The sequence below is a fragment of the Amphiura filiformis genome, chromosome 4 (genome assembly GCF_039555335.1).
Source record: "Amphiura filiformis chromosome 4, Afil_fr2py, whole genome shotgun sequence".
Taxonomy (NCBI): Eukaryota; Metazoa; Echinodermata; class Ophiuroidea; order Amphilepidida; family Amphiuridae; genus Amphiura; species Amphiura filiformis.
Window position 1 is genome coordinate 373,227 of NC_092631.1, and position 27,113 is coordinate 400,339.

Genomic DNA, 27,113 nt, shown 5'->3' on the forward strand with positions numbered 1-27,113 from the left:
CAACATGATGATATTGATGATGACAACCATAAAACTAGGCTATCCCCGTTTCGTGGCCCCGGTGTCCGGACATTTCCATTGAAACTAGAACATCTAAGAGGGTCACCCTGAATGCCTGGTGCAGTACAAGCGGCTACTTCAACATGTTCAATGTTACTTTCTAGATCTATGTACTTGGAGATAGGAATCGTCACATTGAGGCCATTGAGAGAGATACATATAGCAGCAGTAGATAGTTACTTTCTAAACGACCGCCTGTGACGTCGCATCCACTTCAAACTCATCTAAAAATAGCCCCACATTCATTCAAATTTGCACTTCATAAGTAGTGCTTAAACGGCAACATTTTGTGATGAAAAATTTATACCTGTGGTGTAGATTTTGATATTTTGATTCCAAATTTAGAAATTTGCTTTTGAATTCTTTCAAATTCCCTTTGGGGTGTAAGCCCTACATTGAGCTATTCCAGTTGAAATCCATACACCCCCTAATGGCCCCGTATGGAAGACATGACCTTAATCTCCTACACAGTGAGTGTAGATTTCAAATGTAGTCACCATTCGGATGATCTCATTTGAAATTCATATTCCCTGGTGGAAGATTAAGGTCATGTCTTCCATAGGGGTGTATGGATTTCAACTGGAATAGCCCAATATGAGTATCTTGTTATATAAAATACACTGGAGTCAAAACTGACTGTCTATCTGTCATGGATGAAAATGTGAAAAAAATATAGATGAGGAAGACAATGCCAAGATGATGAGGAGGAGGAGGAGGAAGGAGGAGGAGGAAGAAGATGCTAAGAGGGTTGTTCTATGCCTAAACGTGGGAAATTATCACAGGCACCTCTTTGCCTCTCGGTATGAAGAACATGTACACTTATCTCAGACTCCGGTGTCTGGACATTTCCATTGAAACTAGAACATCTAAGAGGGTCACCCTGAATGCCTGATGCAGTACAAGCGGCTACTTCAACATGTTCAATGTTACTTTCTAGATCTATGTACCTGCAGATAGGAATCGTCACATTGAGGCCATTGAGAGAGATACATATAGCAGCAGTAGATAGTTACTTTCTAAACGACCGCCTGTGACGTCGCATCCACTTCAAACTCATCTAAAAATAGCCACATATTAATTCAAATTTGCATTTCATAAGTAGTGCTTAAACGGCAACATTTTCTGATGAAAAATTTATACCTGTGGTGTAGATTTTGATATTTTTGATTCCAAATTTAGAAATTCATATTTAAATTCTGTCTAGGGGTGTATATTTTGAGTACTCTATAAGTGGTAATTTTCGTATGGGTTTTATTTTCGCAAATAGAGAGGTTATGTCACAAATCTAACAACATGCAAATATTAAAATTTGTCATTATGATAACATCGGCAAAGCATAAATTTGGCAAAAATATTAACACGCACAAAAGTCTTCCGTGCTGGAAGTAGCAAAAATATCTGTACGCCAAAGTAAGGCCAAAAAAATTAAATTGTTTGGTTGCCCTTCCAAGACAAAAATTTGGAGAGTCTGTAGGTCGATCTTTTTTTTTTCCTTTTCTTTTTTTTTTTTTCCATGGGCTCTTCCTCCATTTTGAAAAGGCTAGTATTGACAAATGCATGATCATTTATGGTAAAAAAAATTGTGTTTTGGACTGAATTTAAATGGAAATACTTTTTGTTTTTAATCAACTATGCATTTAATAAATAAAATGAGTGAATAACAAATATAAAATGTCCTTGATACTGTCCAAATTTAAGGATTCTTCTAAAAAAAGTGATTAAAAAAAACCTGACCCAAGATTTCTCATTTTTTTTCTGAGGGCAACCAAACATATGTTTTTTTTTGCCTATCAACTTGTACAAAAAAAGGTTGTTTTGTCTTTTTAACCCTAAATTTTGGATGTTGTTGTACATATTATTTAACAGTTTTTAACATTTATTTTCCTTGGTTATGTACACTACTTGAATCTTTTTAAGATCCATTCAAAGTTTCCCTGCTGGTCAGTTGGTACTGTTTTAGTTTGCTTTTTTGCTCTTATATAAACGTACACTGGTAGCATCAAAACTAACGGTTAATCTGTCACAATTGAAATGTGTGAAAATGTTAAGATAAGGAAGACAATGCCGAGATGATGAGGAAGAGGAGGAGGATGGTGGAGGCGGAGGAATAGAATGTATACAATTTCTGTCATATTTTTATTTTGAAATTCTTTCTGAACGGACAGTGTGACATGAAAAAGTAGTCCTCTACCCCACCTCAACTCCTGTGCACATGTCTGGCTGGTTCCAATTAGGTGTAAGTTGGAACATGTATGATTATCACAAAGATGTCAAAACAATAAATATGAAATGACATTTTATAATGACACTCATCTTATTTATAAAACACAAGTACCCAGTCTCACTGGAGCATTTATCTTCTAAACCTAGAGCATGGATTCATAATGGAGATATGATTGCAATTTGCATGAGCTAATATACAAGACTTACCGAATGTTACATTAAAAAATTGCATTTTAGGAGAACAAATTAAAGGGATGTTATCCGAGACAGCCTCATCCCCAATTTTCTTAATATCACAAATGAAATTTTGGTATCAGAAGAAGGCTAATACTTTTCATATTAAACCAGTAACTTAACACCGGAGATATACTTTGTTTTAAGGTGGTATGAACTAAAACATGGTGATTGTGGTATACCCCAACCGGAAGTAAACATATTGTACTATCCTAAAGGGGCATATTTCTACTTCTATAAGAAAAACAATTCTTATTGTTTTAATGGTAGGCCTCAATGTAAGATAGAAAACAGAACATGAAAAAACAAAATCAGGTAACATCTTTTTAAGAATGCTCCAACATTAAAATAAATATTACTTACAGATTTATTTTGGATTTGAAGCTATTTCCATTATTTAAGCATCTTTTGTTTTATGAAAATTGCGATGTGGGGCAGATATTACAAATAATTTGGCGCTGTATTTAAAGCACCTTATGTACGTGAGCATTTGACAAATGGAAAAGAAAAGACATTTTGAATTATGAAATTTGTGCAAATTTATACCATTTCTACTTAATAATCGTAATGCAATTAATTGGTTCCAGGTCATGTTACTTTATTTATTGACATTTGTGCAAATTTATACCATTTTTTTATTTTTATAAACTTGATAATCTAAATGCAATTGACTAAGTAATTGGTTCCAGGTCATGTTACTTTATATATAGGCCTATTTATTAATATTAATATGTTATTTGGATGAATGAGAATGAAGGTAATTAGCCTAAATCCTGCATCTATAGCATCATATAACATGAGTGGTGTCATTATTTGGAAGTGCAACTCAGACTTAGGACTTGTTATAGATAGTGGCATTGCTTATGTTATACATTGTATGAGGTGATATAAATATACCACAAGCTAAAAACAATATCTTTATGCTCCAAAAATGAAATTTTTCATGTGATACGATATTTCATGCATGAAAGTATTTCCCATGTTCAATTTACGTGACATCACAAAATATGATTTGACAAAGTTGTCATTTGATCCCCAATAAATTACCAATTTTTTTGGTTAATTTTGAATAAGATTTGGCACATTAAAATTTAAATTGGTTTGAAACTCTAAGAACATAATTGAGCAACCAAAGATGAATACCATACCATCAAAAAGATAGTATGGAGGACAAATCAATGTGCTATTCCAGTTTAAAGACATACACCCCCTATAGAAGATACAGCCGAAATTTTCCACACAGGGGGTGCAGATTTCAAATGTAGTCACCAATTCAGGTAACCCCATTTGAAATTCACACTCCCTGTGTAGAAGATTAAGGACATGTCTTCCATAGGGTGTATGGATTTCAACTGGAATTGCCCAATGTTCTCATCTACCTCAGACTCCAGATTTAAGTGATTCGCTTTCCAACAGATTACAAGATGCAAAAATTGATTCACAACTACAACCAGTGAAAGAAAATATCAATCGATGAAACAAAGCCACCAGGCTCAAAAAACATGCATTTTTGCTGGCACACTGTGGAATGTGCACTCCGTCGTCTCCTCACCGAGTCACAGTTCAAGATTTTGTACATGGAATAATATGACAAGTTGCTGGTGGTGTTGCTTCTGGGGATTAGAATGGTATCCACTTCATACTGAAGCAAAGTGAACTTTCTTTTATATGATAGACTCATAAATGAAGCTAAGCTATACCACTGAACCCAACCCTTGGGGATGAGACTATTTCCTTTCACATTCCCAGCTCCAGTTACATGCAGAAATCATTTTATTTTTAAAACCCACACATATTTTGGGCAAACGCACTAAATGTATAAAATTTCACGTTCACATTATAGTCTAGCTATAGCATTGCCTTTAGTCACTACTGAAACATTCATGAACCATGATCATGTGATCTTTGAACCGAAAACATGTACATCACGCCCACCATAAGCGTCTCAAGTTACTGTAAAAAGTGCTCAATTTTTGCTATGTTAATATTTAGCTCTACAATCAGTAACAATGATATCAAATATATACAATGGTGATCACAGGGTGGGAGTCTTTTGCTTGACCCAAACACTTTCCCCCAGTCCCGGCCCCCAGTCCGACAAATTGTGAAATTTTTAGAACAATTATTATCAACTTTTAGGCCAAAAATGCCAACTTTTAGGCAAATTCTTCTACCATGGTGTTTTCTGCTTAAAATTAAAATTTTCTTTATTATTTCAGGAACCAACAGTTCAATTTTGATGAAAACCACAAAATTCTACCCAGGAAAAATGGACAATAATATCACAAATAAAAATAGGTTTTCAGTGTTTGTCAAAAATTCATTTCATGTGATTGCGTTACTTTTTGGCTCACACAATCACTCTTTCAACTCCTTTTATCAACCTACGCACTAAATATTTTCCTATATGGTTTTAATTTCATACAAGTCCTGACATTTTTTCATGAAAAATGCAAATTAATGTTAATCTTTTCATTGTTTTTCAAAACCTGTCAGCCAACATATACTATAAACCACATAATTTCTCTCACAGCATTAAATTGCTCGTGAGAAAATATCACATAATATTTTAAGGAGAGTTCGGTAGAATATAATTTTCTGCTGTAAACTGCACCTGGTGCACACATGAATGTTACATTGTCCCTTTGATTATACATGTGTTTGTCTGTTACAAAAATAGTGGTGTTGCAGACTTGCAGTTGTCTGGTACATGATGGGAGTGGGGGTAAGGGATCATGATCTTAATTTGGTTCACCAAAGACCTAGACCATATCAGTGACGTCAATCCATCTTGAAAAGCCGGGGGAGATTGGCCTGAATTTCCAAAAAGTGACTGAAAAGAACAAATACCGTATTTCGTCAAATAGTCACCCCTACCCCCTCAAATAAACGCCCCCCACCACTTTTTTCAACCAAGATGTTTAAAAAATGCAGATATTTCCATGCTATCTTGTGTAGTAAGCTTACCAAGTTGCGCACATGGTCCATAATAGCGCCAATAATTGGCGAAAATCAGGATCAGAAACCCGGAAGTGAGCCAGAAGTCAGTGTTTCTAGTTCATAGTTCATCATTTTAGCGTGTGTTTTTAGTTTACCTAATGATTTTAACGGGAATTATAATTCTAAAATTGACCTTGAATAAACGCCGCCCCCCCCCCCTTGGGAAAATGTAACACCCCCGGGGGCGTTTATTTGACGAAATACAGTAGTAGCTCAATTTGCCAAAGTGGAGGGATGTCCCAGTGGCGTGTGTAGGTTAAAAAGTGAGGACTACGGGTTCTAGATTTCCTTGGCACTGCGCAAAATGTTTCAATTTGCTTTGCTTGCCATAAATTGGCAGCCCCATAATTTTTCCACCACCTGGGTGCATTTTGTGTCCCCCTTCGTCACTCACATGTCCCCCACTGGAATGACGCCCACACACAAAAAAATGATACCAATGCCACCTGAACTTACAAAACTAGCCCTAGTCAAGTTGTAAAACAAGCTCCAAGTCTGGATTACCCTACGCACGTTGTACCCTGTAATCCTATATGGTACAATTCTGGTTTACCCTGTTTTAGGGTTAGAATGTAGGTGTAGAATTATTCCCAAAACAATATTCTGAGCCATAAAGGGATATCTTCAAGTAATCTAAATCTGCCACTAGACTGCAGATATTTAAAGGAAATAACAGTACCACCATGACTACCAAGCCAAGCTATGATATCTCTCTATGATCCGAGAAACTTTAAATATCTTGCTATCCTTAGACATTAAGATAGTTTGAATCACTGAGTCAAGTATCGTTTTTAGCCAGATATCCTTGACGAGTCATGTTTAAAGATCCGATCAAAAATCTCCCTTGAAGACATGCCATGTTCAAATTTTAAGGCTAATAATATACATCCATCAATGCGTATTATAGCGTCTTCAAAGGCAAACCATATAAATATATTTTTTTAATCATTGAGTCATGTAACGTTCATACTGATGCAGCCTTGAGAACTCAAGTTATTCAGTGTAATGTAATTGTACATGTATAAAAGCCGAGTTCAACGACTGCTATTAAAGTAACACATGGGGCACACAAAAACACCAACGCAACAAACTATAGAGGGCAGCAAACAGGAAACAATATTCTGCCAGATATGAGCTGTTATCAAAATGAGTCAGAATTCTTCTAACCTTGTATTTTCAAAGCTTTTCAAGATGGTTGTTCTGACAATTTACACATATTTTCTATTGCAGCAAACACAGCAGCAAGTCCTAGACAGAGCTTACCATTTAAAGATGATATCAGTAATTCGCTAAATAAAAAAACCTACAAAAATCATTGAAAATCAGATGTTTATGACTTAAAACAACCTAATAAGGGTGCAATCTCACATTTTAGTCAATGTTGGGGGAGTTTGTCAGTGCCTACACTTCTATCATTTTATCTATCCATCTTCAAGGTGCAGAATTCAACAGGTTTTTTCCCATGATTTTACCAAATGGTTTCTTTGAAATTTTTACATGAAAAACATGTTTTGATTTTATGTACCGTAAATACCTGATAGGATTGCACTTATGTCCAGTATTCCACTAGTCTCCTTTGACTTTATCATAGGGTGTAGTATCACATTGACGTATTAATTTGCAAAATGTGTTATTTCCAGAAAGAAATTTATGGTTGCAGTACTCTTAAAATATACCATCTAGTTGAAGGCAAACCATTCCAGCCTAAAGATGACATTCATCAAATGCTATTTAAGGTAGAAACATCGGCTACGGTGTCATGCACAGCTTTGGATTAAAATGATACAGGATGTGTAGTTGGGTGAGAAAAACTTGCCTGCCAAATTTTAATTTTTGCTAACAAAGCATTTTTGAGTTATGCCATTTTTTGTCATTAGGAAACCCCATTGACTTTGTACATAAAGTGGTTTTGACACTAAGCTACGTTCACTAAAATTGGTAAAAGTTTGAAAATGGATACTATGTTTAAATATTATTTTTTCTCCTTTCTATCCACTTTATAGAACTACTTTTTGGATCTTTTTATTACAAAAATATTATCAAATAATATTAGTGACTTTTTTCATATATATTGGCCAGTAATAAAGGAGATATTTGAAGGTAATGTTAGTACTTGCTCAAATTTTCTTGATTTGATCTAGAAACACTGAATGACCCAATTTCATAATTATTGTCTGAGGTAACCATAGGGACAATTTTAACAAACAAGGTGTCATATGAAAGGTTATTAAATTTAGAAACTTTTCTTGCCAGCTTTTTGTAATAAAGTGTTTCTATTTTAAGTTATGGGTGTTTCTAAATTTCCCTAATTTAAAAATGGAAAAAAATGATTTTTCTCAAAAAATAAACACTTTATCAAAAAAATATGGCGAGAGAATTTAGATATTAGGCTTATTAACCACCCCACAAACTATGGAAACCATATCACATACCCTCTTGTCTAGCAATAATTATTTGTAGAAAAAATTAGGGAATTTTCAAAAAATAAAGAAAAACATAAGAAATGTTTAAATTTTCTTGAAACATTAAAAATAAGTGGAGTAAAAATTTATCTTAAATTGGTTATATATTTGATATGTATACATAATTCTGATTTGATATAGTGGCTATTTTCCTGCATGGGCCTATTATCTATTATGCGATGATCCTACCTTAAGTCATAGATGCTTCACTTTATTGGAGTATTCATCAAAGAAACAAATATGTCAGTATGTGAAACGGCAAAAATTAAACATTGTGAGATATGACGCCAATAACACCGTTGTAATTTAATGCGACAAAATACATCGGTATGTGAAACAGCAAAAACATTGCTTTTGCCCAAAAATACAAATACGACGGCAAATATGTCGCCATGTGAAACAGCAATTTTTACGAACGGCCAGGCGAATGGCAAGATACATCACTATGGAAAACATATGTAAATTAACAGCTTTTAGTAAATACGCCGCTCTGTGAAACAGACAATTTGAAATAACGCAAATACAACCAGGTTAATCAATTATCTCACAAATGAAGCCGCATCCATAGTCAAGATTTGGTAATTTTGAAGAGTATTGTCTTCTATTCATAACCTCATTAATAAACGCGATGCATGCAATCCAATCATATTTTATTATTTGCGAAAACGTGAATGCAAATCGAGGTCATTAATATCTCACAATTGACCGCAAAATGCGTAATTGTTCCAATGTCGTACACAATTGACCTCCGCGTGCACCATATAGTGCGTCCAACCAACTGTGTGCTGGCTGCCGTATTTGGATTGCGCGCTACCATATATGCACAGATTCTGATACGCACTTTTGTTATTGGTCGTCCTGTTTTAGTCTGATCGATTTTGGGAAAGGGAAGATGTAAAAATTGTTTATTTTTACAAACTTTTGCAGAAAATTTTGTGTTATTTTGTAAAGTTAAAAGATCAAAGTGACGGTTATGAATGAGGTTAATAACTTTTAAGCGGTAATATGTCGGGCATTGTGAAAAATCTAAACATTTTGCTTTGGACCTCGGAATATCCCTCGGGGTCGGGATATTCCTCGGTTCCAAAGGAAAAATATTTAGATTTTCCGCAATGCCCTCCAAATAACTGATGCGCAGTTATTAACCTCTAAAACTTACCCTGACAAAATTCATGAAAATGTCAAAAATGTTGAATGCCTCACTCATAATTATGTGATATGACCGACGAAACATGCAGACAAATTGAACGAAACTTGAATGGATCAACAGACAGACACCCCCACACTCACAGACAAACAGACAGACACACAGACAGACACTGTGAAAGACAGAACACCTGGTGACAAGATATGATCCACTCAGATCAAAGTTAAAATGTTTGAACATTTTCATAAACTAAATTATGATGACTTTTTAGGGGTTTCCGTTCCATTTTTAGGGAATTTCCCTCACTTCATGAATGCATACTGTAGTGTAATTAAAAATTTGTGGAATAAAAATGTTCGTGATTTGAAAAGAACCACCATTTTTGCTGCATGTAATTTTTGTGAAATTGATACATTTTCTTAAATAGGAAAAGAAATATTTGCTACTATATGACAATTTCGCAAATCCATGTCACTTAGAAAATTGCTCAAATTTTCATGCATGCAAATATGCCATGTTTGCAGGAAGTAATATGTTGTCACAGTCAAGGAAGCACAACTTTAAATTAATTACACTCCATATCATACAATTTTAGATAACTAATCATATCGGCCTATATTTCATGCAAACCGTTCTATTTTGCCAATTTTAGTAGATTTTGAATGTCAACAGAAATTAATATACCCAGTACAAAAATAGCACCAGGCAAGTGCTGAACAGGATTGTGTTGATATTATGCAACCATATTTGAGGCGCAATATGCTAAACCTAACGCTAACCATAAACCCCAACCATAAACCCCAACCATAAACCCCAACCATAAACCCTAACCCTAAGGATTGGTGGTATTCCGGCCCATTATGGTTGCAGAAAGAAGTTTGCTTGCTTGCCCTCCACTGACCGCGGACCTAAAATTAGCCAAAATCAGGGTCAACTTTTAGTTTATAATTTTAATGTTTTTTTTTACATTTTCTGTGTCTAAATTTCATTTCAAAGCTAAATTTGGCCAACAACACACACTCGTTCTAATTGAATCAATTTTTATGGTGTATCTTGCGTATTGAAGGTGTTAAGTGAAGTATTGATGTATCTTTCCACATGACCAATGTTCATTGCTTTAATACAAGCCTATTAAGCTACTTGCAGTTCCGCCATTATGCACTATGTGCGGGGAGAGCCTCGAACTGGCAGCATACATGAATGGGAATTGAACTAGTCATAACGTTCTGTGTAAGGTTACATAATTCTTCCTTTCATGTATGCTGCCAGTTCGAGGCTCTCCCGCACATAGTGCATAATGGCGGAACCGTGCAAGTAGCTAATACAGCAGTGAGTCATTATTAAAAAAAAAAAAATTTTGCAACCCACCCACCCACCCCAAAAATCCCACTGGAGCGCAAGCAAACAATTTTATTTCTTGGGCTTAGGCCCCTAACAGTCAATTTTGAGTTTCCCATCACATAATTTCTAAAAACAAGTGAGGTAACTTTTTCATTATTCATTATTTTTCTACCTTTCATTATATGACCAACACGCATGTAAAATGTGTTGTTATTTGGCGCTCACTCACTTGAAGATGGATGTTTAGCCCAAATGAGATTCAAAAGTATATTAAAAAGAATCTGCAAGGTTGACAGCAAAATGCATGTTTTGATTTTGATTTTTCCACAAAAAATAAAGGGATATTCATAAATGTTTTATCAGTATTTTTTGGAAAATTACAATAATGAATTCAAGTGAGGGTCAGAAAATGAAGTGAGGGCGGCTAACGGGAAACTCAAAATCGACTTTCCTTGGCCTTATTGGCATACTGGACAATTAAACATGTTGGACTCATGCTCCAAATGAGCTGAGTGCTTTAATACCAGCAGGTATGTTGTCATTCACAGGTGTATGTTGTCATGCATGGCAGGTGTATCTTGTCCTGGTAAGGTCATAGACCATTTAAAACAGGGATAAAGTTCTAGTATTAATTTCAAAGGCCCCGCGATAGCAAAATGAGGCTATGTGTGTAGACACGATGACAGATTTCATTAAACCAGCCACAGGACTTACGTAATGACCTTCCAGCGAACGACCGCCAATCACAGCGCTGCTCTGGTAATGCATTTGTCCACGTCCCTTTAATCGCAACATTGGCCAATCACACGCGCCGTACCACAGCGGTTCGGTTGCCAATTGTAAACATTACCGCATGGTTTCAACGTGGTTATTGACGGAAAAACAATAATCGATATTGCCAGCTTTGTGTTGTATATGCTAAACTGGATCTTTTTACAGGCGTAGGGGGACTATCGAACTACTATGTGCCACAGTATTTTGAATTCTGTCATGGATATCCGATATAAAATCTTGATTTCCTACAGCCGACTACCGACTTCCGGGTACATCTTTGTGATGGAAGATTCAGCGCAGGTTACGGTGATTTAAGAATCCAGATTTTACATTCAATATTTCGTTGTCAGCCATAATTGGAGGTAATTATACGTAGTTTCATTAATAATATTCCTCAAAATGAAACAAGTAACGTTATTTCAACCAGAATATTAATGTTCTAAATGAGAAAAGTTGACGCTCTTTTCATCACGCACATGTATCAAGTCGAGTGTGAGTGTCTGTGTGCAGTTCCATGGCATTGTTGTCGTTTTTCTCGCACGTTAAATCAAGATTTTACATTCAATATTTCGTTGTCATCCATGTAGTTTTATCAATAATATTCCTTAGAATGAAACAAGAAACGTTATTTCAACCAGAATATTAATGTTTTAAATGAGAAAAGTTGACGCTTATCATCATGCACACATGTCGAGTCGAGTGTGAGAGTGCCTGTGTGTAGTTCCATGACCATTGTTTACATGGTTTTAAATCAAGATTTTACATTCAAAATTTGGGGTGTAGAAACTTGGAATCTTCAAACCATGTTATTATTCAGGCGGAATTCGATGTGAAAAAACGTGTGAATTTAGTCACACAGCGAAGGATAAGCTTTTGTGTGATACCAAATTCATTACATCGTGGTTCGGTTAAGTTTGCAAATTGGTGTCGATTTTGAAATAGACTCGAAATCGATCAATGATTGTAATATCATAGCGGATTTAGCTTGCATTTTACATTAATATGGCCTGTAGATTTCGTGTGAATTTGTAATTATTTTATCTTAATTAATTAATAATTTATAAAAATTAAAAATACTAATATATTTGTTCTATTTTTTATATTACGATTCCAGGATCTGTGACTGGAGGGACGAAAAACTGCACAACGAAGAGGAAAACGACAGAGTCAAAGATGGAACTTCAGTGATTGATGAGGAACTACAATTCATATTTAAATATCTCTAAATTATCACTCGATCTAGACTGTCTCTATTTTTAAGGGAAATGTTAAACTGTAAATTGTGAAAGGAAACTGAGACTGGGACGGTATTAATGAGAAATGACGTCAAAAACATGCATCGTCTTATGGTTGGAATTGTGAATTTTATTCCTGGACCTGCACTCTACAGAAAGAAATCAGAGGCTTGGAATGTAGAATGGAACAAATCCGAACAATAAATATTTACATAGTTGCATGATGATCTTGATAAACTATGGTTATAGAATACAATGGAAATACTTCACCGTCAACAAATTAAAAATATCAGGTACTGAGCTTGAAATTACAAAACATTTTCAAATTCATAATAATTAACTTTCTGATGTACAAGTCGACAAAAATGTTTTATGGGCCCGGCCTTTTGCTGTTCTAAGTTTTCTTTTTTTAATTTTGCTAAATTATTGTGTAAAATCAGCCTTTTTTGGCCTAAATTTATTGATTTTGACTGAAATTTTTTTGAAAAAATTCAGAACATTTTAAAAATATGTTTGCAAAAAATTGTCCTGACCAACCGACCCTAATTTAAAAGTCTATGCTCTCATAAAACAGTCCTTTTTTGTCGCCTCGCAGGTATTTGAAACAGCAAGAAAATATTATTGAATTGTATTGTTATTTAAAAAAACAATTGCCTGCATAATTTTACATCAAATTTGGATTGTTCATTTGACTCGGCTTCACCTTCACAACTATAGAAAAATTAGTGAACCCCCCAAAAATGCCAAAGGCCCAAAAATTCCCCATTTTTGACCCAAAAAGTCTCATAGTGGGTTTTTATGCCTTTTTTGTCCACAAATGTCCAAATTCGCCCACAGTCCAAAAAAGGTCCTATTTTTTTTAAAAGGTCCACTTTTTCAAAATCGGCACCCCCCAATAAATCCTGGCTACGGGCCTGCTGAGCGCGTTAAAATCTTGCATTATATAGCTAATTGTACGCCCTTTTTTCTATAACCCCTATTTTGGGTGTTAAAAATCATAACCCCACTATTTTTGGGTTAAAGATTCTATGACCCCCCCAGTATATCCCTGCCCCTTCCGAAGAAAATTCCAGCCCGCTTGTGCCATATTTCAGTGGTGGAAAAGCTTTTAAAAAATATTATTAATTATTATTTTTTCAAGCCCAGTAATCTCCAGATATTTTTTCTTGAATTCATTGATCTGCCAGTGCATTGCATTTGTATAAATTTCTTCTAAATGTTGTCGTAAATATAATTAGATTTTTTCAGTTTGCACTGCTAGAATTTTAAAGAAATAAAACATTCAGAACTTTTTCAGAAATTAAAAAAAATTGAGGTGCATTATTTATTAAAATTCATTCATACATTTTATTTCACGCATAATTCGTCAGGAAAACAATGAACGTACTTGTTTGTCTATGGTTTATTTTTATTTGTTGTTTATCTTGATGTTGTGAATATTCATGACTTCGTGCATCATCCGACCAATCGCAACCGGTTATTGACATCATGTGACATGACGTGGCGAGATATTTGACCTCTGTGGCGACCTGGTAAACATGATTTTTCTCCAGCGAGATCCCACTGTTTTGATCCCGGTTTTGATGTCGACAGTTTTGAGATTTTGCGTCTTATTATCCGGGCGGAAATATTTATTGCAAATTGAATGTATATTTTAAGTGAAAAACATATCAAACTTTGGTAATATTGTGTTTTTTCTACTCGGACCCGATATTAATAATAAAAAAATGATATTTGGTGCCCGGATTTCTTGACCAAAAATTTGCGGCGAATCATGTGAAATTTTTCGAGGTATAACGTTCGACCTTCCAGAATATATTTTAAGCCATCACTTTACAACCAATCATTAATTTGGAGTTTATATCAGTAATATTTTTCATAAAAACAAATTATTTTTTGATATTTTGGGGAGAAATCCCGGGATAAATTCACGCCGTCGGTCGAGCCATGGTCATGATGGTTGAGCCACGAGTCCAGATCGCGGTGTAGTGTGGGTAATCTCGAGTTGCGTAGCGGGTAATTTGAGCAAATTTTAGCTCGGCTCAATCAACACCACCTGTCGTGACTGGTCGCGGTGAGGGGTAGAATTTTACGAGCGCTACATACATCGCTTCAAAGCAAATACCGCTGAACTTTATCCCTGTTTTAAATGGTCTATGGTAAGGTCAAGGTCATTAACTTCCCCAGTCAATTGGCCATGAATAGCCCAGTCAGATACCTACCCCAGGGCACTGACCACACACTCCATGCAGCACCTTGCAACAAGTGTCACTCGGGTCCCCTACAGGGTACCCCATTATCTACCTGTCACAATTAGCTAATTAACAAGCCAACTATTATTCATGCAAGGTTGACTTGGTCTCAAACTCCTCAGGGTAAAACAAACTGTTCATCATATAGGGTGTAGGGTAAATGTATTACATTTACCCAACCTTGCCCCTTTCTTTGTCCTTTTCTACTATAGTCCAATGGTCATGACAATGGAATTATAAATGTAGCATTGAGGAACAGCCCAAGGAACAGACACGATAGGTAAGCTTAAGTCCGATGTATACTCCACTTCGCGACCGCGATTTCGCAGGCCGTTAAGTAATTTGAGCTGAAATTTTACGACTTCATGAAGGAATTTCCTTCGTGGAGCAGGTTTCTTGGCTTCATGGAGAGTTGGATTTGGTTCAACTTTTGGGGGGGTAGGCCAGCGAAGTTTCTATATGAAAGCACAGAGCGGGCAACAATTCTTCGCGATACTCAGCGATATTTTGATGAAGTATACATGAATGCCTTCGCGCAAAGCTGCGAATTAATTTTTTCATCACAGCTTCTCGCGAAGTGGCGAAGTGGAGTATACATCGGACTTAAGATAGGATCAGGGAAGTGAGAGTAGGGCAAATATGTGGCTGAAGTAAGTTGTGCATCATGGGGTCAGTGGCTCCAGAAACATGGGAGGGAGGCTGGTCCCCAATAATTGTGGTGGGGCTATAGGGCCCACAATTTCCCCACCTTCCAATAACTTGGGCCAGACCCCAATTGGCCCACCAATATTCTTCTGGAGCCTCTGCTGGTGCAGGGATATGTCTCATATCCCAGGATGGTGTGACCTCACAGCGACATTATACATTGAAGATGGCACTGACCTCACAAGAAGACTGCCTGTTTTGTGTAATACTAGTATTAGAGTCTAACTCACCTCACCTGGTTTGAGGATCTCACAATGACATTATAAATGGTCTATGATGGTACTGATCTCACAATTGGACTGCCTGCTCTGTGTAAGGCCAAGGAAAGTCGATTTTGAGTTTCCCGTCACCCGCCCTCACTTCATTTTCTGACCCTCACTTGAATTCATTATTGTGATTTTCCAAAAAATACCGATAAAAACTGGTTATATTTGCAGAAAAAATTATGAATATCCCTTTATTTTTTGTGGAAAAATCAAAATCAAAACATGCATTTTGCTGTCAACCTTGCAGACTCTTTTTTAATATACTTTAAAATCTCATTTGGGCTAAACATCCATCTTCAAGTGAGCGAGCGGCAAATAACAATGTATTTTACATGCGTGTTGGTCATATAATGAAAGGCAGAAAATAATGAATAATGAAAAAGTTACCTCACTTGTTTTCAGAAATTATGTGACGGGAAACTCAAAATTGACTGTTAGGGGCCTAATACTAGTAAGACTCAAACTTACCTGGTGTAAAGGACCTCACCAGTGACATTATATGGAAATGGAACTGATCTCATTACTGGACTGTCTTTTCTGTGTAACACTAATAAGAGACCAACTTACCTGATGTAAAGACCTCACAGTGACATTATTGGAGATGGTACTGATCTCACTACTGGACTGCCTGCTCTGTGTAATACGAATAAGAATCAAACTTACCTAGTGTAAGGACCTCACAGTGACATTATACATAAGAGATGGTACTAATCTCACAACTGGACTGTCTTTTCTGTGTAACACTAATTATAAGAGTCAAACTTACCTGATGTAAGGTACGGGTGTAAAGATCTCACAGCGATGTTATACTACATTGGAGATGGTGCTCTTCTCACAACTGGACTGTGTGGTTTGTGTAACACTATAAATTTTGTTCACCTCAAGTTCGGTAGTGACGTCAATGCTTTTTTGCGGTTGCACAGCAAGCGTGCCGACAAACCGCTCCTGTAGTCGTGTGAGTAAACTTGGCCCATTTAACTTTACACCCAAGATTTGCCGTATTTGTTCGAGTATAGTCCCACGTTCGAGTATAGTCCCACCCCCCATTTTTCAATTTTTAAGGGTCTTTTTATCTTTCCAGTTTCCGTAACTCTATTGTTCAGATACGAAAACGCAAGGGATTCAGTAAGTTTACTATAATCTGACTTCATTGTTAACTCTGAAGTACCAATCAGCTTATTTCAATAGAGGTAATTGCCTGTGTCAATAAAGCCCATAAAGGCTGGAGATAAAATAGTATTGAACACCGTGTCCGACCGCTGTTTTAATGGTCTAGCGCCTCTCGTGTTTGATAGTGATAAATTGATTCACATTATTATGACAAAATGCAAATCCGAATGAAAAGGTCCACTTTTTTCTGTAAAAACGTTGAAAATAAGCCCTTCAATCACAAAAGGTCCGCTTATGAGCCTGTCGCGCCCCATTGCACTTGTGCAGGGCCACAGTGTCGCCCTTCCCTCGTATCAATGTGTATCTCCCTATTTTGCTTCCTCCTGCCCCCCCCTATGATCAGTCTCCCCACTCCCTCCCCGTCCCCGGTCCCTACTCTCTCCTCTCGAGTTCTTCTCTTTCTAGCCTCCCTCTCCTCTCTTTCTTCCTCACCCCCTCCCACTCTCGCTTGTTCAGTCTCAACTTTTAAGTAAGTATCTCACTCCTCCCTCCTTCCCCCTCGCTGAAATTTATCAGTATGATCCATGACTGAAAATAAGCTCTGCAAAAATAAACATTTAAAATAAACCCGAGTCTTGCATATAGGCCCAACCAATTATCAGATTAGCTTGCCATGAATAGAATACATTATCTTTGCTCCAATGCAAATTCTTTTGTATTGCATTTCAATATAAAACATGATTACCAAATCACCACTTGTACGCGCCTCATTGGGATATTTTAGACGCTCGTTTCATCGCCAATATGAAAGACTTTTGCTTATAACATGGCAACATGGTTAGTATATATTTCAATGCAAGACTTTTTTTACGAGGCACTTACGTCTAGGCGTAAGTACATATACACCAAACACAAGTCAATTGAAGCCGTACAATTTACCATGAATTTAGGACCGTAAAATTTAGACTCTTCTTTTGTCTAGATTGGCACCCAACCGCACATCTCAAGGTTTTATGTAAAAAATCAATATAACTTACCAAAACGAAAACTGAAATTCACGAGCTTCAAATTTTCAGTAACTAACAAAAGGCTAGAATAAAAGATTGGTCATACCTGGGAGACTACCACTTCAGAATAACAATGACTTACAAAAACTATTACGGATACGGAAACAGAAACTGAAAAGATAAAACGACGGTAAGTAATTTCTTTTTCAGGGTTTTGGAGTGTCCATTGACCTAGACCTAAATGCTAGGATCATTCATGGTTGACCAAAAAAAAAGAAGCTTTTTTTCTTTTTTGAAATTCGAGTATACTCCCACCCCTCAATTTAGACAAATTTCCACCTAAAAAACGGGTGGGAATATACTCCGACGAATACGGTAATACTACAGCCAGCTAAATACGCACGACGTCACTACCGAACTTGGGGTGAACCAAATTATAATAAGAGTCAAACTTACCTGATGTAAGGACCTCACAGCGACATTATACATTGGAGATGGTACTGATCTCACAACTGGACTGCCTGTTCTATGTAATACTAATGGTTTGCCTGTCAATGTTACCTGTAAAAAATCAAACCAGGAAATAAACATGATAGCTGGCTACTTGAGAACAAGACAGAAGTATAAGATATCAATAGCTGCCGTATGCAGTCTCTTGCATTACCAAAGTCCAGACTACAGGGCTAGAATTTGGAATATATCCCAGAATCGTTTGTGAAGATATCAAAGTTGGTTTTCCCCATTGCAACCAAAACATTAGACAGAATAACAAGAGAAGCAAAGGTTATTGCTTGAGCACAAAATCGCAGCATAAAAGAGAAAAATTTACAATGTTTGTTGCAATAGAAAATGCACCAAAAAAGGGGCACTTTATTGCGGGATTACAATACAACATGCAATACACGTTAACCAGTGGCGTAGCTGGGATTTTTTCCAGGGGGGGCAAGCCTGTATGGGGCGGGGCCCAAATCCACCAAACAAAAATTTTGCCACCTCTTCCTCAACAGCCCGAAAAGGTTGACCTAATTTTTTTTCCGTGGTTTGAAAAAGTGAAGAGCAAAAAAAAAAAAAAAAGGATTTAATATAGGCGCTAGCGCCCTAAAAGCAACACATTTTAATATATATATAGTACCATTTTTCCCCTCCCCTCCCTCTCTCTTCCCTTTTTTCCTCTCTCTCTCTCCTTTTTCCTCCTTTTTCCCTTGCGCTTAGGGGCAGGGGCCCAAATAGCGCTAGGGCGGGGCCCAAACAGGCAATTTCTGCCCCCCCCCCCCGGCAGCTACGCCACTGACGTTAACAGCTTCCTAATATCAGAATATGGACTCCAAGTATACTATGTAGGATTCCTAGAAAGCATTTTTCTATCAAAATACCTGTAATCACTGGCTAATAAGTCATTTGTTATTAACCAAAGCAATCACAAAAAATATAACACAAGGAAGACTCCAGCATACACTACGTGTACAAGTAAATTGGTTACTCTATTTAAAATTCACCCAATCTGGAAGATTTCACAACTGGAAAAATTTTGCTAGTTTTATGTTAAAATTGCAGTTGAAGATGGTTGAAATTTATGAAATCAAGCATAATTTTTCACAATTTGTCCCCTATTTGACAAACTGTGTTTAGAATGCCAAAATCTTCTACATCTTTTCAAATATTTTTGGATGCTCTACAGCTGCAAAAACTGTTCGAATTTTCGAAAATCTTCCTCAGAGGGTGAGTGGTTTTCAAATCCAATAGTCCAAAGTAATATTACTTGCAAAGGGAGCTATCACTTGCCAATCCAGATATGCCTTTTCAGATAGCTTCATACATGGTTCCACAATAAAAGAAATCAAATTCCTATGTTTATTCCTGGCTCAAAAAATCTATAGCAGTCAATAATTTTCACAGCAGTAAAGAAGTTGCTAAGCCAGTTTGTGTTGAACCAGTAATTCACTGCAGCACAACCACTATAGGATATCACAACATGCTCACAGTGGCGGCACCAGGAATTTTTCCGGGGAGGGGGGGCATTGGGGCATTGGGGGGAAAAGTGAATTCCAGGTTGGGCAAACTGACACAAAATCGACAAATTTACGTAATTTGGGGGGTTTACTTCAAAAGTGGGGGGGGGGGGCAAGAAAAATATTTGGGAATGCCCCCTCTAGCGCCGCCATTGCATGCTCATCTGTCAAGACACAGTTCTTTAGTCCTAATATGCTTGTACATTCATAGAATGACCTGGGTACAACAATTATAATCTGCAACCTGAGGGTCATTGAGCTATGCCATTGAGAATTTATTTATTTGTTTACTACTTGCTTGCTTGTTTGCTTGTTTGCTTGCTTGCTTGCTTGTTTGCTTGCTTGCTTGCTTGCTTGCTTGCTTGCTTGCTTGCTTGCTTGCTTGCTGGCTGGCTTACTTGCCTGCTTACATGCTTGCTTGTTTGCTTGCTTAATTACTTGTTTCTTTTGTTTGTTTGTTTGTTTGTTTGCTTATTAATTTATTTTCATTTGTTTTTATGCTTCTTATTGGGCATCATTTTGAAGTTAAAATAGCCTTACACCAGCTGATCTTTTTCCTGTTAAAAATGATCAAAATTTTTAAAATTTATTACGCATCACCCGGTTTCATGATTTTGCTTCCTGTATATGCCAAGGATTGCCAAGAAATTTTATTGTAGCAATTTCAAAATATATAAATGAAATGAGAGTTGAATATTACAGGGAAGTCAAGCAGAAAACCTGAATTGACATGCTCCTTCAATCAGTCTATATTCATATGAAATATCTTTTTTTCGCAGTCATGATTTTCTTCATGTCTAAAGAATTATGTCTCTTGAATTTGATTCAAAGGGCTATTCCATTTAAAATACACACTGCCCTTGTGGGAGAGTTTGGAAATATCTGCAACAGGGGGAGTATGAATTTCAGATGGAATCAGCACATTAGGCTGATCCATTTGAATTTCATACACCCTCTGTGAAAGAGTCAACCTGAATCTTCCTGAGGGAGGGTGAGTTTCACATGGAGCTGATAATAGGTTAATTTCATTTGAAATTCATACTCCCCTGGCAGATATTTCCAAAATCTTCCACAGGGGTAGTGTGTATTTTATGGAATAGCCTAATGTTTGTACAGGTAAGGAGACAAATATGTGACTAGATCTCACAAAACCAATAATATAGTCCATAAAAAGTTCAAAATGAGCAATATGATGCCAAAATAATGCTTTTAAATCTAAAAATAAGACAGTATAAACATTTGAATATGGAGAGTTTTGTGCAAATGTACTATGTGGCATAATGGGCTTTATGCTCATAAAGTCTTTCCCACTCTCAAAATTACACAATGTACTCATGAAGGCTTAGCAAACAATATTAAAGGAGCATGGTCTGATTTGTTCATGTCATGTTTTCTATCTTACATTGAGGCCTACCATTTAAACAATATATTTCCAAATTTTGAGATGTATTGCTCCAGCAGTTTTGATATAAGAAGGAAAAAAAACGTGTACAACAATCCACCACATTTTTGCTCATGTGCACCATCTAAACAAAATATATCTGATGTGTTATTTTATTGGGATAATGAGAAAAATATGAGCTTTCTTCCGATACCAAAATCTCAATTTTCAAGTTTGGGGACAGGCTGTTAATCTGGTCATAGGCCTGCACCTTTAAGGCCAAGTAAAATAAAAACATATTTCATGTCCTGGGTTTTTGAAAAAAAAGGAGGAAGAGGGGGCTTTTTATTTTTTATCGAAAAATCAGAGTGAATACCCATAATTAGAGCTGTTTTATTTTATGATCTGAGAGATAGGCCCCTCTAACTATCACAAAACCTTATAAAACTTATGTTTATTAACAAGAAAGCAACTATAGAAAGCAACTCTACTTCCTAGACATATTTTTTTTAAAGTTATAACTGAATTTCAAAAAATAAAAATAAAATTGAAGAAACCTCAAATAAGGAAGCGGGAGGGGACATGAAACGTTTATTTTTTTATTTGGCCTAATACTAAACAAAAAATGCCTATTTTTACATTGAAAATTGGCAAATGAAAATTGGCAACTAATTTTTCCCGATAAAACCTACAATTAAAACCTTCCTGACATGTAATAATATGTCTCCTCTTATATTCTTTCAATATCTACAACTACATCCTATGTGATCATTTTGTTTTTTTGATTCCAAGCCAAAATATTTGGTCTCTAATAACTTGAATGCAACTCTCGCATTACATAATTTTGGCAACTAATCACATGTCATCAAACTTCTGTGCAATCACCCACACATGAATGTGAGCTATGTTCATGACCTGATGTTGGTGAAGGTCAAGTTCAAATGTAGCTTTTATCAAAATGTGATTAGGCCAAAAAAAAACAAAAAGGTTTGTCTCAAAGCTCATGAGAAATTTAAAAACAAATGCGAAATGCGTTTTTGTTTTTTTTTATTCCCGACTTTTTTCATGGTATTTTAAGAAAAAAGTCTGATTTTCGCCGATTTTTTCTGGAAAAAACTAAAAAAAAAAAAAAAAAAATTTTAAATAAAAAAATTCGCATTTCTTTTTTTTTGTCAAATCGATGCGATTTTACAAGCAGCAAGCTTTGAGACAAACCTTTTTTTTTTGGCCTTAGAAAGCAATGACTATAATAGATATAACAATTTTTCACCCTGATTTCCCCCAATTTTCGTAAATTTCATGATTTTGCTTCCTGTATATGCCAACCTAGGCGAAATGTCAACCGTGCTAGCATGGTCAACCATGGTCAACCATGGTCAAAACATGGTTGACCATGGTTAACTATGGTCAGCGATGATCAGCCATGGTGGCTTGACCATGGTCAACCATGGTTGCCATGGTCACCATGGTATACCATGGTCGACCATGCTTTAGCATGGCCGAGCATGGTCAGCCATGGTCTTCACCTCACTTGACCATGGTTGACCATGGTCACTTTTAAGTATACCATGGTCAACCATGCTTTATCATGGGTGAGCATGGTCAGCCATGTTCATCACCTCACTTGACCATGGTTGACCATGGTCACTTCAAGTATACCATGGTCAATCATGCTTTAGCATGGGTGAGCATGGTCAGCCATGGTCATCACCTCACCTGACCATGGTTGACCATGGTTACTTCAAGTATACCATGGTCAACCATGCTTTAGCATGGCTGAGCATGGTCAGCCATGGTCATCACCTCACCTGACCATGGTTGACCATGGTCACTTTTAAGTATACCATGGTCGACCATGCTTTAGCATGGCTGAGCATTGTCAGCCATGGTCATCACCTCACCTGACCATGGTTGACTCTGGGTAGTGAATGAGAAAAAGCGCCCTCTGTTGTTATTAATCGTATTTAATGCGTATTTACAACGTTGTGAATAAATATTTGACACCATAGAATATAAAAACTAGTAATTTGATAAGTTAAAATAAGATTTTTAACGGAATAAATCCAAATAATATGATTGTGCAGTTTATTCCGTTAAATATTTACCCCATAATTTCCCTCATTCTTCAGGCCCTGCCCTCTATCGGGGGCTAATTTAAAGTTTAAGCTTGATTGCTATTGTTTCTTTCTATTGTTTCTTCCTTGATTGCTATTGTTTCTTAACCATGGTGAAACATGCAAATTTTTGACCATGGTTGACCATGGTCACTTTAGATAGACCATGGTTGACCATGGTCTCTGGCCGTGGTGCCATTTTTCAAAAACATGGTTGACCATGGTTGACCATGGTCAAAAACATGGTTGACCATGGTCAAAAACATGGTTGACCATGGTCAAAACATGGTTGACCATGGTCAAAACCCTGGTTGTTGAACTATGGTTGACAATGGTTCAACCATGGTCAAACATGCTAAGTTTTAACCATGGTTGACCATGGTCTCTGGCAGTGGTGCCATTTTTCAAAAGCATGGTTGACCATGGTTTGACCATGGTCAAAACCCATGGTTGAACCATGGTTGACCATGGTTAACCATAGTTCAACCATGCCTTTTTCGCATAGGAAGGATTGCCAAGAAATTTTATTGTAGCAATTTCAAAATATATAAATGAAATGAAAGTTGAATATTACAGGGAAGTCAAGCAGAAAACCTGAATTGACATGCTCCTTCAATCAGTCTATATTCATATGAAATATCTTTTTATTTCAGTCATGATTTTCTTCATGTCTAAAGAATTATGTCTCTTGAATTTGATTCAAAGGGCTATTCCATTTAAAATACACACTGCCCTTGTGGGAGAGTTTGGAAATATCTGCAACAGGGGGAGTATGAATTTCAGATGGAATCAGCACATTAGGCTGATCCATTTGAATTTCATACACCCTCTGTGAAAGAGTCAACCTGAATCTTCCTGAGGGAGGGTGAGTTTCACATGGAGCTGATAATGGGTTAATTTCATTTGAATTTCATACTCCCCTGGCAGACATTTCCAAAATCTTCCACAGGGGTAGTGTGTATTTTTTGGAATAGCCCAATGTTTGTACAGGTAAGGAGACAAATATGTGACTAGATCTCACAAAACCAATAATATAGTCCATAAAAAGTTCAAAATGAGCAATATGATGCCAAAATAATGCTTTTAAATCTAAAAATATTACAGTATAAACATTTGAATATGTTGAGTTTTGTGCAAATGTACTATGTGGCATAATGGGCTTTATGCTCATAAAGTCTTTCCCACTCTCAAAATTACACAATGTACTCATGAAGGCTTAGCAAACAATATTAAAGGAGCATGGTCTGATTTGTTCATGTCATTTTTTCTATCTTACATTGAGGCCTACCATTTAAACAATATATTTCCAAATTTTGAGATGTATTGCTCCAGCGGTTTTGATATAAGAAGGGAAAAAACCGTGTACAACAATCCACCACATTTTTGCTCATGTGCACCATCTAAACAAAATATATCTGATGTGTTATTTTATTGGGATAATGAGAAAAATATGAGCTTTCTTCCGATACCAATATCTCAATTTTGAAGTTTGGGGACAGGCTATCAATCTGGTCATAGGCCTGCACCTTTAAGGCCAAGTAAAATAAAAAACATGTTTCAAGTCTGGGTTTTTGAAAAAAAGGAGGAAGAGGGGGCTTTTTATTTTTTATCGAAAAATCAGTGTGAATACCCATAATTAGAGCTGTTTTATTTCTTGTTCTGAGAGATAGGCCCCCTCTAACTATCACAAAACCTTATAAAAATGTTTCTTGTATATTAGCAAGGCTATAGAAAGCATCTCTACTTCCTAGACATATTTTTTTAAAGTTATAACTGAATTTCAAAAAATAAAAATAAAATTGAAGAAACCTCAAATAAGGAAGCGGGAGGGGGCGTGAAACATGTTTATTTTTTTATTTGGCCTAATACTAAACAAAAACTGGCTATTTTTACATTGAAAATTGTCAAATGAAAATTGGCAACTAATTTTTCCTGATAAAACCTACAATTAAAACCTTCCTGACATGTAATAATATGTCTCCTCTTATATTCTTTCTATATCTACAACTACATCATATGTGATCATTTTGTTTTTTTGATTCCAAGCCAAAATATTTGGTCTCTAATAACTTGAATGCAATTCTCGCATTACATAATGTTGGCAACTTATCCCATGTCATCAAACTTCTGTGCAATCACCCACACATGAATGTGAGCTATGTTCATGACATGATGTTGGTGAAGGTCAAGTTCAAATGTAGCTTTTATCAAAATGTGATTAGAAAGCAATTGACTATATAACAATTTTTCACCCTGATGTGGCAGTGATGTCTGTGCACATTTCATTGGACACATCTTCAAATTGCTAGCTTTCGGTCAAAGTGCTGGTGTATGTAGGGGTGTGCTTAAAGATGCGCACACAAAACAGCTGCCTCAATGCGTTGACATCACTGCTACATCAGGGTAATAAATGGTATAATTGGTGTTACATAATACTAGCAACTGACCTTACATGACCTCATTAGCTACATGTATTAGAATGGGGCATCAAATTTGTCAATACTGCTGTTTTCTTCATTTTTTGCAAATGTTTCATTATGACAATATGAATGACTTATCCTTCACTTTTAAGGGGGTACTACACCCCTGGCCAATTTTATGCCTATTTTTGCATTTTTCTCAAAAATTATAGCGCATTGGTGACAAGTAAGAGATGTACATGTATATTATAGGGGCAAGGACTACAACTACTGCACTGGAAATTTTATTTCAGCACAGACAACAGTTGTGGAGTTACAGTCAAAAATGAGGGAAACCAATATTTGATCAATAAATCAATAACTACTTGCCTTGAGTTGCTGAATTTTCAGTGCAGTAGTTGTAGTCCTTGCCCCTATAATATACATATCTTACTTGTCACCAATGTGCTATAATTTTTGAGAAAAATGCAAAAATAGGCACAAAATTGGCCAGGGGTGTAACTGGTGTAGTACCCCCTTAAGCCATTTATAGACAATTTTAATTTGTTTACACTTGTGCTGGGATCACTGAACTGGCCTTTAATTAAGTTGAGACTCACACTTTGTCATACCTGGGTTAGTAAACTTGCCAATGAAATTTGAATGCAATTTTTATGTTACCTAATGTTGGTAACTGATCACATGTCATCAAACTTATGTGCAATCATTCACCCCCACAGATGTTGCTACATCTGTAGGCCCCTATACCTTGTTTGTGAAATCACTCACACAAGACACTATGAGTCAAAATGGACTCATGTTCAATGGCAAAGTTCAACATTTTCAAGTTCACAGTACCCAGTACATTAAAAGGTGAGAATGTACCTGTGTTGCTCATACTTTGTCAAAACTAGCCTACTAGTATAGGACCTTTTGACTGTGGTGATCCAAAACCATGCTATTATCATAAAACCTGGCTATATCCAGAGAACTGCTAAACCCAGTGACTGTTAATTCCCCAGAATGGGTGGAGTGGTTCTAGTGGGTTTTTAATAGCGGTTCTCGGATACAGTGTGTTTAAAAGGCTCTATAGTAGGACTAGTCAAAACCTGGTTTTGTAAACTTGCCATGGAATTTGAATATATTTTTTTATATTATGTAAATGTTGGTGACTAATGGCACCAAATGTTTGTGCAATTACCCACACAATAATGTTGTTATGTTGGTAATGCACAGGGGCAAGTGATGATGACATTTGAATACAATGATCATGTTACTTTATGTTTGCAACTGGTCGCATGTAACCAAACTTTTTGTGAAATTACCCACTCAACAATGCAGTTATATACATGTACATCTGGGTTTGTAATGAAGTTAGAATGTGCCAGTCAGCC

The 27,113-nt window shown here is 36.3% G+C and overlaps 1 protein-coding gene across 6 annotated transcripts in view; it reads right to left on the reverse strand.

The window, feature by feature from the left end:
• The window catches only part of LOC140150449 (RNA-binding motif, single-stranded-interacting protein 2-like), a 435,798-nt gene that overhangs the window by 316,516 nt on the left and 92,169 nt on the right, over positions 1-27,113 (reverse strand). For all 6 annotated transcript variants that reach the window (XM_072172466.1, XM_072172461.1, XM_072172467.1 and 3 more), the window contains exon 3: positions 18,273-18,377. In XM_072172466.1, the coding sequence (XP_072028567.1) occupies positions 18,273-18,377 (105 nt within the window). The remainder of the gene's footprint in view (positions 1-18,272; positions 18,378-27,113) is intronic.